The 16,043-nt window shown below is 37.9% G+C and overlaps 1 protein-coding gene across 1 annotated transcript in view; it reads right to left on the reverse strand.

The window, feature by feature from the left end:
- LOC135214714 (netrin receptor UNC5A-like) overlaps window positions 1–15,572 on the reverse strand; it is a 105,938-nt gene extending 90,366 nt beyond the window's left edge. Inside the window, exon 1 of the mRNA XM_064249043.1 lies at window positions 15,542–15,572. Coding sequence (XP_064105113.1) covers window positions 15,542–15,572 — 31 coding nt within the window. The remainder of the gene's footprint in view (window positions 1–15,541) is intronic.
- Between the last annotated feature and the right edge of the window lie 471 nt (window positions 15,573–16,043).

Here is a 16,043-nt window from a genome sequence, read left to right on the forward strand (position 1 = left end):
ATAGGGTGATACGTGCAAATAGACCAGACGGTGACGCTGATTGACAAAGTCAAGAAGAAAGTATCACTCATTGATGTCGAAATACCATGGGACACCAGAGTTGAAGAGAAAGAGAGAGAAAAAATGGATAAGTATCAAGATCTGAAAATAGAAATAAGAAGGATATGGGATATGCCAGTGGAAATCGTACCCATAATCATTGGAGCACTAGGCACAATCCCAAGATCCCATCCCTGAAAAGGAATCTAGAAAAAAACAACTAGAGGCTGAAGTAGCTCCAGGATCATGCAGAAGAGTGTGATCCTAGAAACGGCGCACATAGTAAGAAAAGTGATGGACTCCTAAGGAGGCAGGATGCAACCCGGAACCCCACACGATAAATACCACCCAGTCGAATTGGAGGACTGTGATAGAGCAAAAAAAAAAAAAAAATAATAATAATGAGGATATCATATTAGACCTCCAAACTATGCAGAACTCATCTTAATCACTTAGAAGAATTTGGACAACAATGGAAACCTGTTTGGTGACCTCAAGTTAAATCCTTCAAGTTCAGACAAGGTCATCGTAACGGAGGAATAATAATTATCAATATAATTCGCCAATGTTTCTGTCTACAAAGGGTTAAAACGACTGAAATTGTCACTATGGGCTTTGACACTTTAAAGGTCAAACTTAAAAATATGTCAACATGACCTTGACGTCTAAGGGTCAAGGCTTTGACACTTAATAGGTCAAACTTTTTTTTTTAAATATGTCAACATGATCTTGACGTCTAAGGGTCAAGGCTTTGACACATTACAGGTCAAACTTTAAAAAATATATGTCAACATGAGCTTGACGTCTAAGGGTCAAACTTGAAAATATTAAATTATGACCTTTGATGTTTTAGGGTCAAACTTGGTGGACAAATACAGGTCAAACTTAGTAATATCAATTGTTATGGATATATATACTTTTATTTCAACTCTTCAGTATGAAAGTGAGTAGCCACAACCCAAATGATGATAATGAGACTATAGGTCACCAAAAGCACATTAAAGGTGCTTTCTCTGAGAGAAAGTTGCGTCACAGCGAGTTGTAGTGAAACTTGAGACAGAGAGAGTGGAAGCCGACCAAAGGCCTTCAGAGGTTCCTTTCGTCTAAGTTCGTTAATTGGAATGAAGCTGAATTATTATTAGCCAACTGAGTTCAAGCAGCGACTTCTGCCGAAGAACTATAAACTTCCTTTTGCAAACGAAGTCTCAAACAAACCTCTGTGGAAAGTGATACAAGTCAGATGCAGGAGCTTCTCGCCTTAACCAACGCCCCCCCTTCCTCATCCATCTCCCTCTCTCTCTGTCGATCTTATCGACTCGCAAATATCGGAGGTTATTCGAGAACTCCTAATCTCCGCGCTATCGCATGATAGCAGCGACACGTCGCTGCAAATCAACTTACCAAATGCGACTAGCGACGACGACGAACTTCGGACGAAGACGAAGGCGTGTCTCCTGCAATGAACTCTTCAAACATCAGATCTTTCTTTTATCACAAGTTTCGCGAGCCTCTGAGCAAACAGAAAACGGGGTGGGTGAAAAGAAAACGGTATTTAAAGACATGGTGCCAGTTTGAGACGCGTACATTACAAGTCAAACCCGGCCGGTACAAAGACAGCAGCAGGCAGCTGGTTAGGCCCCCCCACAAAAAATCTAATAAAACGGTCCGCTGGGGCCGATACGAAGTTCCTGGGCGGTTTGCCGAGGTCCTTTGAAGTGGCCATCACCCAAGGGCGGACGAGACGGGGCAGGGGGGAGGGCGCATTAAAAATGAGGTGATCTGAGGATGGGGAACGTGGAAAAAAGATTGTCAGGGAAAGTATGTATTAGCCGGGTTCGTCTTGTGTTTATACCGACATCCTGGTTTTCGTTTACTTAACATTGGGTAAAAAATTAGAAGTTACCATGACAATTGTAATAAAGTGAGAGTTCTCGATTATATTGTTTACTGACTGCAGAGTAATGCAAGACTTTCTAACCCAACTTACATGGAAAAGTCTCACACACACACATAATAACGAATATCATTAGTGTGCATAAGAAGTGTGAAAGACCTTGACACTCACAACGCCAGTTTAATATTGACGATCTAATCTAAAACTTACACCAAATTCAGTCTTCCTCTGGGACATACACCGATTCAAATAGTATTCCTACCTCGGATTCAGCCTATAAACATACATATTCACCTATAGGCATGGATTGAAAAATGAAGAACAAAAATTATATTCCCTGACTTTAAATCTACGTGTCTGTATATCTGTCTAAATGACTTTTCTTATTTTCACGTCCCTATTCTCTCTCTCTCTCTCTCTCTCTCTCTCTCTCTCTCTCTCTCTCTCACACTGTTATTCATTAATAAATGAAAAAAATAGCCAATGACCATCTTAATTGACTCAGTGAAGAAAAAATACTGCGAATAATTACCTGTCTAACACATTCTTTTGAGTTTTCTCTCTCTCTCTCTCTCTCTCTCTCTCTCTCTCTCTCTCTCTCCTTCCTTATGAGTATTCTTCTTAACCGAATTTATGAAGAAAGTATTTTACCAGCTTAACAGACTCTCAGAAGAGGCGACACTACTGTAGTAGTCACCTGGCTAAAATATTCTCTCTCTCTCTCTCTCTCTCTCTCTCTCTCTCTCTCTCTCTCTCTGTATGGGTCTACATGATTGTTTATTGCTTAATATATGGAAGTAAAGAACAACACTGTAATTACCTGGCTAACTCTCTCTCTCTCTCTCTCTCTCTCTCTCTCTCTCTCTCTCTCTCTCTCTCTCTCTCTCTCCATTTGTTTTTTCAACGCAGTCGTTTTCAGTTTTGGCTGCGGTTTTAACTCAAGCGCCAACCCACCCCCCCCCCCACCCCCCCCCCCCCCCCCCCCCCCCCCCCCCCCCCCCCCCCCTACAATAAACCCCTACATTCAAATCCACTCCGTGCCACGCATGTCCGACGATATCTCACAGTTCATGGTAGCTTAAAACCCACTACGAGGCATCTCCGAAATAAATGGCTGACAGTAATTCGCCCCATATGCCGACTGTCACCAGTCTGCCGCCCCCTTCCCCCTTCCAGCCCCCCTTGAAAAGTCTGACATGCTAGAGGCTGTGGAGGGGGAAGGGGAGGGGAGGTTGATATGTAGTATGGGATGGGGGTACGGGTTCCCATTCAGTAGGAGAGGGGTAGGATTGATGTAATTGGGGGAGTTGACACTGGGTACGGGATGGGGGAAACGGGTTGTGACGTACAGGGGCATGGGGGTGGGAAAGGTATGGGTAACGGGGGAGGTTGACATATAGCTATGGGTGGTTCCCCTCCAGTACGCATTTCATGCAGACGGAAAACTGAAAGATTAAAAAAAAGTAAATAAAAAAATATAAATAACTTTCCCTCCCCCTTTCTCCGCGACGTCGTAATTTCCATCTAAATAAACTTTTTAATTTCTTTTTTCAATGACTCTCTCTTTTTTTTTTTTGATGGAGAGGAAAAGGGTCTCAAGGATCATAAAACCGATACGTTTATCTGCACACGCGCATCTCTCCATTTTAAGCGAATCGGCTTCGCTATCATCATTTCCGTATTAAACACATGTGGGGGTAATTTGTCTTCTTCTCGAGTAATTTTCTTTTTGATTTTAGTGGGTGCCAGTTAGGCAAATACATCAGCAAATGTGCAGCAGTACATAACACACACACAACACACACACATATATATATACTATATATATATATCAATATTATCATATATGTAATATATATAGTATATCTTATATAATAATATATATAATAATATATATATATATATTAATATATATATATCGTATATATTAATATATATAGTATATAATGTGGACCAAGTCCCTAGCAGAGCTGTTAATCAGCTCAGTGGTCTGGTTAAAGTAAGATATAGTACTTGTGTGTGTGTGTGAAAATTGGTATGGTGGTCATCCGCACACCAATCATCAAACATACCAAATTCTAGCCCTGTAGCCTCAGTAGTTTTTATTTCATTTACGGTTAAAGTAAGCCATGCTCATGCGTCTGGCACCTCTATAAGCTTCATGGGCCCCGGGCTGAGAGATTCGTGGGCTGTGCCTGAGAGTTTCATACAGCATTATACGCTGTACAGAGAACTCAAATGTGCTGCAGAAACTTTCGTGCTTCTGGCATCTCTATATAAGTGCCAACAACACAGGCCACCACCGGGCTGTAGCTGAAAGTTTCATGGGCCCCGGGCTGGGAGCTTCGTGGGCTGTGCCTGAGAATTTGAGAGTTTCATACAGTAATTATACGCTGTGCAGAGAACTCTATTGCGCTGAAGAAACTTCGGTACATTTTTTAACTTGTTGTTGCTGTTGTTGTCCAGTATGCATATTGGTGCGCCGGCATTTAAATGCATCACGTGTGTGTGTGTGTGTACTCTTCAGCGCTTTCTGCCCGTCTGTCTGTCTGTCTGTCTGTCTGTCTATCAGTCCTTACGTGTGTGTAAGGAAGAAAGAAGCAAAGGAAATGACAAGTCCTAACAGAAAGCAGTGGACGTTTTTTTTGGAGTTAATAAGAACGATTCAGACTGTCCATCACCTGCTTTGTGGCACCAATAATCAGTCACGCTCTGACGCCACCTGTCAAATAAGGTGGGCCGTAGGGGGTTGGGGGGAGGGACTAGATTAGCAGTGTTGGCAGTCACGCGTGAGAGGAAAATAAACACGGGCCATACATTGGAGAAATGTAAACATGTGGTGTGTGGAAAAGGCGTATTCAGACTTCTGGCGACAAATTGGAGGTGGGTGCCCGTTCCTCAGGGGGGTGGGGGGTGAGGAAGGGAGGGGCGATACTCAAGTTTTGGCAATAACTCATAAAGTAGCTATGCGAACGAAAAATAAATATTTAGGTTATTAGGCGTATAATAAAAAAATCCAAGTTTTGGCAATAACTAATAAAGTATTTATGACAACAAAAAAGAAATAATTCTATTTTTAGGTTTATAATAAAAGCAATGCTGTATAAATACATTTTCGACAAAAGAAATGTTTCTTATTATTTATAGAATAAAATTACCATTATATTTATATTTTCTCAGTTTTAGTTATCTCCATCATACTAAAAATATTTCTCAAAATAAAAGAAAGATACAGGGCTTTCCTTTATTTCATTACTGGTAAGAATTATTAGCTACCTGCATTTTAACCTTTTGACAAACTAGAAAGCACAGTTATATAGAGGAATGAATTAAAATGACTATAATTGCAAAAACTTACGCATAATTATTAGTCATTCTGCAATTTCACCTCCTGACACCAGAAGAGGATATAATAAATAAATATATATATATATATATATATAATATATATATATATACTATATATATATATATATATAAAGGATATCTGGTAAAAAAATAAAAAAGAGAGGGTTATCTGTAAAAAAAGAAAAAAAAGAAAAAAGAGGATATCTGGTTAAAAAAGGATATCTGTTAAAAAAAAAATAAAAAAACTCCCTATTCTCATCCAACATCAAAAACCTCAACAACAAACAAGCAAAAGTTCCAACTGACCTCGGAATGCTAGAACGATCGTCATACGCGACTCCGCAAGTCTTTATTCAAGGGGACACTAATGAATTCAAGATGTCTCGTCCGCGCGCCGGAGAAACAGGCGTGCCCCAGTGGAGCTGGGGAATATTTTCGAGGTGTCAGGGGGCGTGGGTCTCGTTCCCCGTTCCCCTTTCCCCTTCCAGCCCCCATCCCCCATTTCAAGATTTCATGGCCAATTTGCGATTCACCTTCAATCCGACTCTCGCACGTCACAGGAACTCTGGGTGAACGCTGTAGGTGCCTCAAGATTCCTCCGTCACAAATTGCTACGGTAACCTCACATATTGCTACAGTAATCTCACATATTGCTACGGTAACCTCACATATTGCTACGGTAACCTCACATATTGCCACAGTAACCTCACATATTGTTACAGTAACCTCACAAATTGCCACAGTAACCTCACAAATTGCTACTGTAACCTCACATATTGCTACGGTCACTGAGATAAAGGCGACGGCGATATTCAAGAAAAAAAAAAAAAAAAAAAAAAAAAAAAAAAACAAAAAAAATAAAATAACAACCTCAACCAACAACTATAACAGCCATTGCAACGGGAAAAATAAATACAACGACAGAAGTTGTCCAGTAACAATTGAAGACTGAGTCTGAGTCGAGATTTTCAAATTACGGTTAGATAAACTCATATCAAAGACTTATTTTTCTATGACTGTCAGTATTCTGCGCATCGAAAAATCACACGGTAAACTGTGAGGCCTGGACGAGAGCCAACGAAGCCAGTAAATAGTTTATTTTTTATGTTTTTATTTATTTTTATTTATTTACTTATTTATTTAATTTTTAGCTGATAGGTAACATGGATGAAAGAGGAATGAGCATATATGGTCATGTTCTCTGTATTCAAACGGCAATACTATACTTCGAAAACACTTTCGAATTGGAGTCATGTAGTATTTCCGAATCGTTCCTTCCATCGATGGTACAAAATATTCTCTCTCTCTCTCTCTATCTCTCTCTCTCTCTCTCTCTCTTGTAGGCAAGAGATAATCCTGCTCTGCTTGCAAATTAAAAGACCAGCGTTCGATCCCCGAATCCGCGGAAGAACAGACGTTGGCGCGACCCAATCTCAAAGCGCATCTGCTGACCTGAGCCGTACAACACAAACCTGGTCGTTAATCAACTTGCGTGGGTTGCTTCTATATGACAAGAGATGGAGAAAAAGAGAAAAAGAACGATATAACGTGAAATATTAGTACTCTGTCAAGATGCAGACCATCAAAATAGAAGATTATACGGTATTTATGGATTAGTACTCACTCGTTCTCGATGTACCTTACATCCAGTCAGAACTTCATACGTATCCCCAAAAGCTTTGGTGAATTTAAGAGGTGGTGCGTAAGGGTGGAAAAGGGTAGAGGAGGAGGAGGAGGAGGAGGTGGGGGGGGGGGGGGGAAGGCGGGGTAATGGGGGCACAAATATATACAACAGCGTGGGCACATTTCCATCATAATGGATGCTCCTCATCGCAAGGATGACTCATGTTTCTGGAGATGAGAAAAAAAAAAGGTACTTTGGGTTTCATTTTTTTTGTTCGGTTTCCGTACTGGCGTATTGGCCTTGTGTCCTTTTTTCACCGCAAATTGGGGTTATTATTATTCTTATATTATTTTTGGAAATGATTATTATATTATTTATTATTTTATTTTTATTATTATTATTATTATTATTCTAAGAGGTCCACAGTAAAAAAAAAAATGCTAATTCGTGTATAATTTAGAAACCCTTTACATAGCTTTCGAACCCTCCGTCAAAGATGAAACCATGGGAAGGGTTCGAAAGCTTTGTAAAAGGTTTTTAAATTATACACGAACTAGCATTTTTTTATTCTTTTTTATTTCTTTTATTTTTATTTTTTTATTATTGTGGACCCTCATAGAACATTGATATACTCTCGCGATAGAGAGCTTTTCCCAATTCATTATTATTATTATTATTATTATTATTATTATTATTATTATTATTATTATTATTATTATTATTATTATTATTATTATAAGGGAAGAGTCTTTCTCTAAGGGCAGTAGCATTGATGAAAAGGAGATATATTAAGAAGAACGAATAAAGAAGACTATAATTACACTGGATAGCCGTAGGTACAGCCATTATTATTATTTATTATTATTAAATGTTATAGCTTCCTTTCTCTATATCAAAACTAGGCGTATCACGTGACCACTTGAGTATTACTGATATAATTATAACTGATTATCCGTTTGTATCTGTGTAAAAAGCGATATTATTATTATTTTTATTATTGTTTTTTTTTTTAATGGTGGGGGGGGGGGGGGGGGGGGGGGACTGCTGCGTTCAGCACTAATAATCTTGTAGAAGGAGTCTTCTCATCTTCTGATGGACGGCTTTCTCGTTGTTGCTTAGATTGGTGAGCAACGCACCAAAGGGCATGGTAAAATTCGGTTGAGTCATTTGATTTATTATTGCTTATACAATTCTCTCTCTCTCTCTCTCTCTCCTCTCCTCTCTCTCTCTCTCTCTCCCAGCGCGACGTTTCTTCCTGATCCACAGGACATTATCAAGCGATGACTGCTGAGGGACTGAATTCCAGTGGCGAGTCCTTCTTCTTATATCGTGATGTTGCGCGCTCTTAGTTATTATTTTTATTTAAATAAAACTAAAATAGCGAGGAAATCCACAATGTAGCATTGTGTGTATGTATGTATGGCATGTATATGTATATATATATATATGTATATTATTGATACATATATATATATATATATATATATATATTTATATAATATATATATATATATATATATATATACTATCATATATTATATATATAAGTATTGTACACTAACATCATCGAAGAATTCATTGCCATTATTATAATTTTACGTTCTCATTATTATCACTATCTTCATTTATTACCTACAAGATTATTTCTCTCTCTCTCTCTCTCTCTCTCTCTCTCTTCTGTATTTTCGCTCGAACGATTACCCAACACTGTCGTAGGCCCCCCCGCTGGGAGGAGTGACAGCAGAGGGGAGGGGGGGGTGTGGACCGCCCAAAAAGACAGCAGGGAAGGGGAGGGGGAGGGGGATAGCAGGGCCAAAAAGACAGCAGGAGGCCCCTCTACAGAAACCTCTCCAATCCAGTGTTACATTTTTTTTATTCTCCTCAGTCAATAAGTCCTCTATAGACGACAAAGTAAGTCATGTCCTTTTTTCATAATAATAATAATAATAATAATAATTAATAATAATAATAATATAATAATAATAATAATACTCAAGATTTTCAGCGTGACCCGAGTCAATACCAGTCGCGTTTTTCCTACGAGGGTTTAAAAATATTGAGAATTATTATTATTGCCATGTATCTGCTCCGTACCTATAAAAAAAAACAAACCCCCTTAAATCTGAAGGGGCTATTTTGCAAAAGTTGGCTTGAAAAAAAAAAAAAAAAAAAAAAAAAAAAAAAACGTACACACTACGTGTTAAAAAAAACACCAAATGGGGCGAATCGTCTTTACCTGAAAAAAAAAAAAAAATAAAGGCAGAAAAAACCTAAATTCTGGAGGGTTTTTATTATGCAAAAGTTAGGTTGAAAAAAAAAACAACCTTAGATACGTGTAAAAAAAAATAAAAAATAAACAGCAAAATAAAAAAAAAAATAAATAAATAAAAATAAATAAACAGTAAAAAAAAAAAAAACTAATTCTGGAGGGGTTTTATTTTGCAAAAAAAAGTTGGATTGAAAAAAAAACCTTAGATACGTGTAAAAAAAAATAAAAACAAAAAGAAAAAAAAATTTTAAAAATAAGAAAAAAAAAAAAACACCCACAAAAAAAAACAAAAACACCTAAATTTGGCTGGAGGGGGCTATTTGCAAAAAGTTGGCTTGAAAAAAAAAAACGTACATACTCGTATAAAAAAAAAAGGGGGCGATATCGCCTCCTTTACAAATAAGGGAGATAAGCTTTTCTAGACGCACACAAAAAAGGCGCAGGCGACCTATGCATAAGCTACTTGTTGGGGGTGAGGGGGGGGGGGGGAGAGAAAATTCGGCGTCTCCGGCCCGGTCCTTTTTCGCAATAAACTGACCCTGAGTCCTAAAAGTTTTCAACGACAGGGATTATATGAGGATCAGAGCCAATGTAAGAGGGTTACGAGCTTAGCAGGTTCTCTCTCTCTCTCTCTCTCTCTCTCTCTCTCTCTCTCTCTCTCTCTCTCTTCGTTTCTGTCATTTTGTTGTCTAGGACCACTCGTCATGCGAAAAATAAAGCAAAAGAAAGTTTTTTTTTCAAAAAAATCTTAAAGATCTCTCTCTCTCTCCTCTCTCTGCTCTCTCTCTCTTTTTAGTTTTTGTTGGTTTGGATACTATTTCTTTCAATTGCCGTTTTTGTTTTTCTTTGTCTTTCTTTTTTGCTATTTTCTTCTTGTCAAAAAAAAAGCTCAATTCCAGTTCATAAAAGAACTCACTCACATCCGTCGCTTTCTCCCAATTCCTCTCTCTCCTCTCCCTTCTCTCCGCATCTCCATCTCTCCTCCTCTCTCTTTCCTTTACTTCTTGCGTCTCTTTTTGTTTCAAACAAAAAACCACCTCAAAGTGCATAAAAAGACTTTTAATAATTAAAATCCTATTAAAAGAATCTCTCCCTCTCCTTCCCTCTCTTCCTTCCTCCTCTCTCTCTCTCTCCTCTCCTCCTTTCTCTCTTCTCCTCTTCTCCCTCTTCCCTTAACTTTTGTTCTCTCTCTGTCTCCTTTCTTTCCTTTTGTTCTCCTGTTTCATTACAAAAACCCAGCATAGCGCAAAAAAGGCTTTTAATCCTATTCAAAGAACTCTCTCTCTCTCTCTCTCTGTGTGTGTGTGTGTGTGTGTGTGTGTGTGTGTGTGTGTGTGTGTGTGTGGCTTTCATCGAGATGAACTATATTTTGTCTTCATTTCATAACAAACTATTAAAACTCCCACTTCCCTTCCCCTCACAAGTGTTTCTTTTTTTAAAATATATTTTTATTTTTCATTAATGTTTTTTCTTTGAGTTCCACTCGATGTCGTCTTGTGCCAACCCCTACAAGAGGGTGGAGGGGGCTTACGAGGGCTTATCTGATCTGACCTCAGCTATTGTATTGTACTGGAATTCCCTCTCTCTCTCTTCTCTCTCATCTCTCTCCTCTCTGCTCCTCTCTCTCTCTCTCTCTCTCTCTCTCTCTCTGAGAAACTGAACAGTACGCCAAGTCATCAATTTATCAATGTAGGCCACACATTGTATTCAGTGTACATGTAATATATATATATATAATATATATATATATATATATATATATATATATCTATATATATTATGTATATACACACACACACATATATATATATATATATGTATATATATATATATATATATATATATATATATATATATATATATATTATATCATTCGATTCACTATACGTATATCTCTTTGGGGAACATAAAAAAAGGTTCAATATAAGAATAGAACGTACATTAACCTTTTCGACAACGAGCATAAAATTCAACGGCATATCGTAAGATTACCCGCTATCAAATTCAATACAGAATTAATATAAAGTTTTTCATTTCTTTCTAATGGGCAATTTCGTTGTAACAACAATCTACGAATTCTGAATAAATTCTATTGAAGAGAAGTTAAAAAAGCAGTTTGAAAAATCAACCTTAGAATAATACAGTATATGTGATCAAGTGATGTCCAAGACACCACAGTCAAATTTATAAGGATTGAAACGAACAATGACAGAATGAAATTCATCGGAAGAACAAAAGTGAAATATCAAGCTCACACTCTTGATTGAATTTACAACACGAACGGATGTATTATTCAGCTGTGATTTGTTTTAGCAACCCCCCCCCCCCCCCACCCCCCCCCCCCCCCCCCCCCCCCCCTCCCCCCCCCCCCCCCCCCCCCCCCCCAAACAAAACAAATCAAACGTCAACTTTGGACGAACGTAATCGCCCGTGACCTTCAACAATAAAGAAATACGAATTAAACAACTCAACACGACATTTCATTCGCTTCTTTCATGTCAACAAAAAAAAAAAAAGGCTACAACAAAATCTCGTATTGATTTTCAGTCAAATCTAAAAAGGTTATTATTCAGCGCCAAATGACTTTTTCTCGTCTCAAGTTTAAAATTACTCGGAAGCTATTCAATTTTAAGCGTAAATCATTGATGGAAGAACAATCAACTCGTATTTTGTTGCAAGACAGAAGAGACGATTTCACATGGAATGACCAAGCCAATATATATCTACAGAGACTGACTTTGAGCTTGGACAGGTGAGGTGAGAGGTTTGAAATATCCAGAATCCATCTTCAACACAAACGGATCTTCTGAGTCCACAAACACGCACACACATACACACACAAACACACACACACACACACACAGGATTAAGGTCCTGTTGTCGAGGATACCATTTAGCCGAAGGATAGATAGTCTCCTGTTTGTCACTGCTTCTTCAATACTCTGCTTCCTTTCTCCCTACTTTCCCCTAATCCTGCTTACGAGGAATGCTCTCTCTCTCTCTCTCTCTCTCTCTCTCTCTCTGTACATCCGCAGTGACACCGTCTCGTAACGTATCCCCGGGATGCCTCCAACAATAGCGTAAGCCAGCCAAGGTAATTAGCAGCCTATAGATCCAGCATAATTATTCGTAGGCCTATCGCACTAAGCAGCTTCCGAGGCACAGGTAAATAGCCCTAGGCCTAAGCGGCGTTCGCGAAAATAGGCTCACTCTTTCGGTCTCTCTAATTAGAGAGGCTTGGAGAACGGCCTACACACAAAGACAGGTCTCGTGCGTTCTCCAGTTTCTCGCAGAATCTGACATTCTGATTCTTGTTTTAGACTCAACTTTGCATAATGGCTTTTTCGAAAGTCTTCTTGTTCCTCGTACTCAAAACCACTTTTCATGTAGGCCTATGTAGTGCATACGAGAGAGAGAGAGAGAGAGAGGAGAGAGAGAGAGAGAGAGTTGCTCCTCATTCGCCTCAGGAATAGGATGGAAATATTTTCAGCGTATCTTTACGATGATTTTTTTTGTTTCTTTTCATCCTGACAATTTTGATGTCGAACCAAACCACGGGTAAGTATACTCCAAGTAACAGCCAAGTTCATGCTTTCGTTCCTGTCGATAATATATATATATAAAAAAAAACGAAAACGGCACTAGCATAAATAAATATGTATGAAAACAAGAGGAAAACAATTAGCAACGCCACAAGAATAAAAATGAACACCATAACATCCCTGGCAATTACTACCCACTAAAAATCAAGAGGACAAAGCCAAAGAAGAAGAATGAGGTCACTGTTCGCCAGAAGCTTTCAAAGAAGAAGAAGAAGAAGAAGAGGAGGAGGAGGAGATTTAGGATTGCCAAGCGCTACCAACACAGAGAACCTTCTCCTCCCGTCCTAACTTCCGCCAATAAGCGCCCAAAAACCGTCTCCCAGAAGCCACTTCTGGCCTGCTAAAACTGTTATTGCCGTTACTGACCAGTGACTCAGACATAATAATAACTTCCTGTTTGTAGGGCACAATATCCCGTCATCACAGTTCCATGCGAAGTGGTTTCGTATCCTTAACGTTAAAAGTTCCATCGTTGCCAATTCAGTGGAGCTTTACACATACGCCGATGCATTTACAAACTGTTTCCATGAATTCTAGTTGTCATAGTAATGCAATAATGATAACATTGCTCTAATACGTATATATGTATATATATATGTATATATATATATATATATATATATATATATATCTATATATATATATATTATATATATATATATATAGTATATACTACATACAGATACGCTAATTTCAGTTATTTCCACGGTTTTATGTAAGTCTTATACCCAGTTTGAAGGGTAAACACATACCAATTGGCAACACTGGTTAAACACACCCAGAGGCTCCTTCGTGAATATTGATATAAATCAGATACTCACTCAATCAGTTCATCTTGTTCACAGCGCCAATGTGATTTCACTTACCTGCAAAAGATAAAAATAAGATTCGTTAACATGTTAATATTCAGTCATTCAAGTTATGAGCAAAACAAGTGAAAAGATGGAATCACTTCAGATAACTAATAAGATGTATTCGCTTCTTGAAATCAATACACACACCAGGGGCTTATCTTTAAAATATTAAATGTTTAATGGTTCGTTTCACTAAATTGTAAGGATACATGCCCTCTTTATACATACATACATACATACATACATACATACATACATACATACATACATACATACATAATATAAATACCTAACATGAATGTATAGAGACATCAAAACACACAGAAGTATTTGAGCTTCCAATTATTATACAAAACTCTGAAATCGAATTAATGAACATAATCATGAAAGGAATAAATACCTATATATTTACAGGTCCTCTAGTAGACAATACGACCTCACACACGCACAAAACGAGACAAATAAACAACAAATAAACAAGTAAACAACTTATACGAAACAAAGGGAAGGAGGAAGGGTATATAATCACAAGAGGGGTAAACAAAGCAATGAGGATATCAAACCTGAGGAAGGGACAGATTAAGTGCATTATCCTTTATACTCGAGACCGCAGGTAAATTAGAAATTGCAGTAGTGGATAGCGATTCCTCCTATCTGAATTATTATTATCTTTAGGGCGAATTATCACCCCATCAGGAGGATAAACTCATCAAATTTTAGTCGTCAAAATGTCATGAGTTTCGGTCATCACTTTCACCACATCCCGTCCAGCACGTCTTGGTGTGTTGCTAACCAGATTGCAAGTTTTCTCAAATTGCTCGAAAGATAGAACTCTATAAATCTTGTCAAATTACTCTCTCTCTCTCTCTCGCTCTCCTCTCTATCATTTTTTGAAAATAACTCAAGAAAGCTCGCAGACATATAAACACTCTCTCTCTCTCTCTCTCTCTCTCTCTCTCTCTCTCTCTCTCTCTCTCTCTCATCGAAACATAAACAAAGAGTAAAGGCATCAGAAGACTGTTATAGGCCACACTGATCCCGTAAGTCTCTGGATTTTGACTCAAAATAAACATCAACTTAGACCTTGGGATAAAAAAAAAAATCCTCAAACGGAAGGATTGGACATCTTTAATCGCGTCTATCACTGATCAAACAATAGTCCATGGTTCCTTTTCTTGATCCTTTGTGCAAAGGATAAACAAAGGAGTTTAGCTCTATCGCATTTGGACTCTGGACAAAGATATAGCAGGACAAAAAATAGCAGAAGATTGTTTGTTCGTTCACCAATTCACATATTCATCTACGAATCTATCTATCTATCTATTTCTATCTATATATATATATACTATATATATATATATATATATATATCTATATATAATATATATATATATATATACTGTATATAGGTATGTATATATATAATATATACATATTTAATATATAAGCATATAAATATAAAATATAATTGTATATATGTATATATAATATATAATAATTATATATATATAATATATCCAATTTTCAGTACATCTATAAGGATGACGCTGCTTGGACCATGCCATATTCCTGAGCTCATTTGACACAGCCAAACATCTAAGACTGAGTCAACTGGTCAGCGGTGGGTATCGAACCACGGATCTTTCCTTCGCAAGCGAAGCGCTCTACCGCTTAACTACGACATCTAAATTATATTCCTGTCTGTGTTCACAAAATTTGTGAGAGTAACTGAATACACAATACAGGTATTGACGAAAAGATATTAAATTAAAGCGTAATCAAGACTCGACGATAATCACACACGAGCAAATGTAATCAATTCATCAGGTTCGGATCCGCCATAGAAAGAAAGAAAGAAAAAAAAAATAGGTACGAACATGGTATCCGGATGATTGAATTAACCGATCCTACCACCATCATCATCATCATCATCATCTGCCATCATCATACGTCGACCAAGATTTGATCCGGATAATGACAGATGGGGTTAACGTGGAAGGAAAAAAAAAATAATGACGTGATTTTCTGGCCGCTATATTAAACAGATGGTATGGTGAACCTGGCAGCCTACACCCAAACACACACATGTACACATAAACATACACACATATACACATGCACCTAAACATTAAAAAACAAAGACAATATAAAGAGAGATATAGAGATATATGGTCTAAGTCGGTCTACGATTGCTGTCAATGAAAATAGGGTTAATGTAAAATATTAAATTGAGAGAGAGAGAGAGAGAGAGAGAGAGAGAGGAGAGAGAGAGAGAGAGTTTCGCAATTTGTTATTTGCGCCGCGCATGCGTATCTCGTGGTGGTGGAGGAAGGGGTCAAAAGGTCAAGAAGGCGGCGAACTTGCTCTTTTAATAATTCTTGACGGCTCGTCTCCGAGGTCAGCTCGTTGTTCA

This window comes from Macrobrachium nipponense, chromosome 46, assembly GCF_015104395.2.
Source record: "Macrobrachium nipponense isolate FS-2020 chromosome 46, ASM1510439v2, whole genome shotgun sequence".
Classification (NCBI taxonomy): Eukaryota; Metazoa; Arthropoda; class Malacostraca; order Decapoda; family Palaemonidae; genus Macrobrachium; species Macrobrachium nipponense.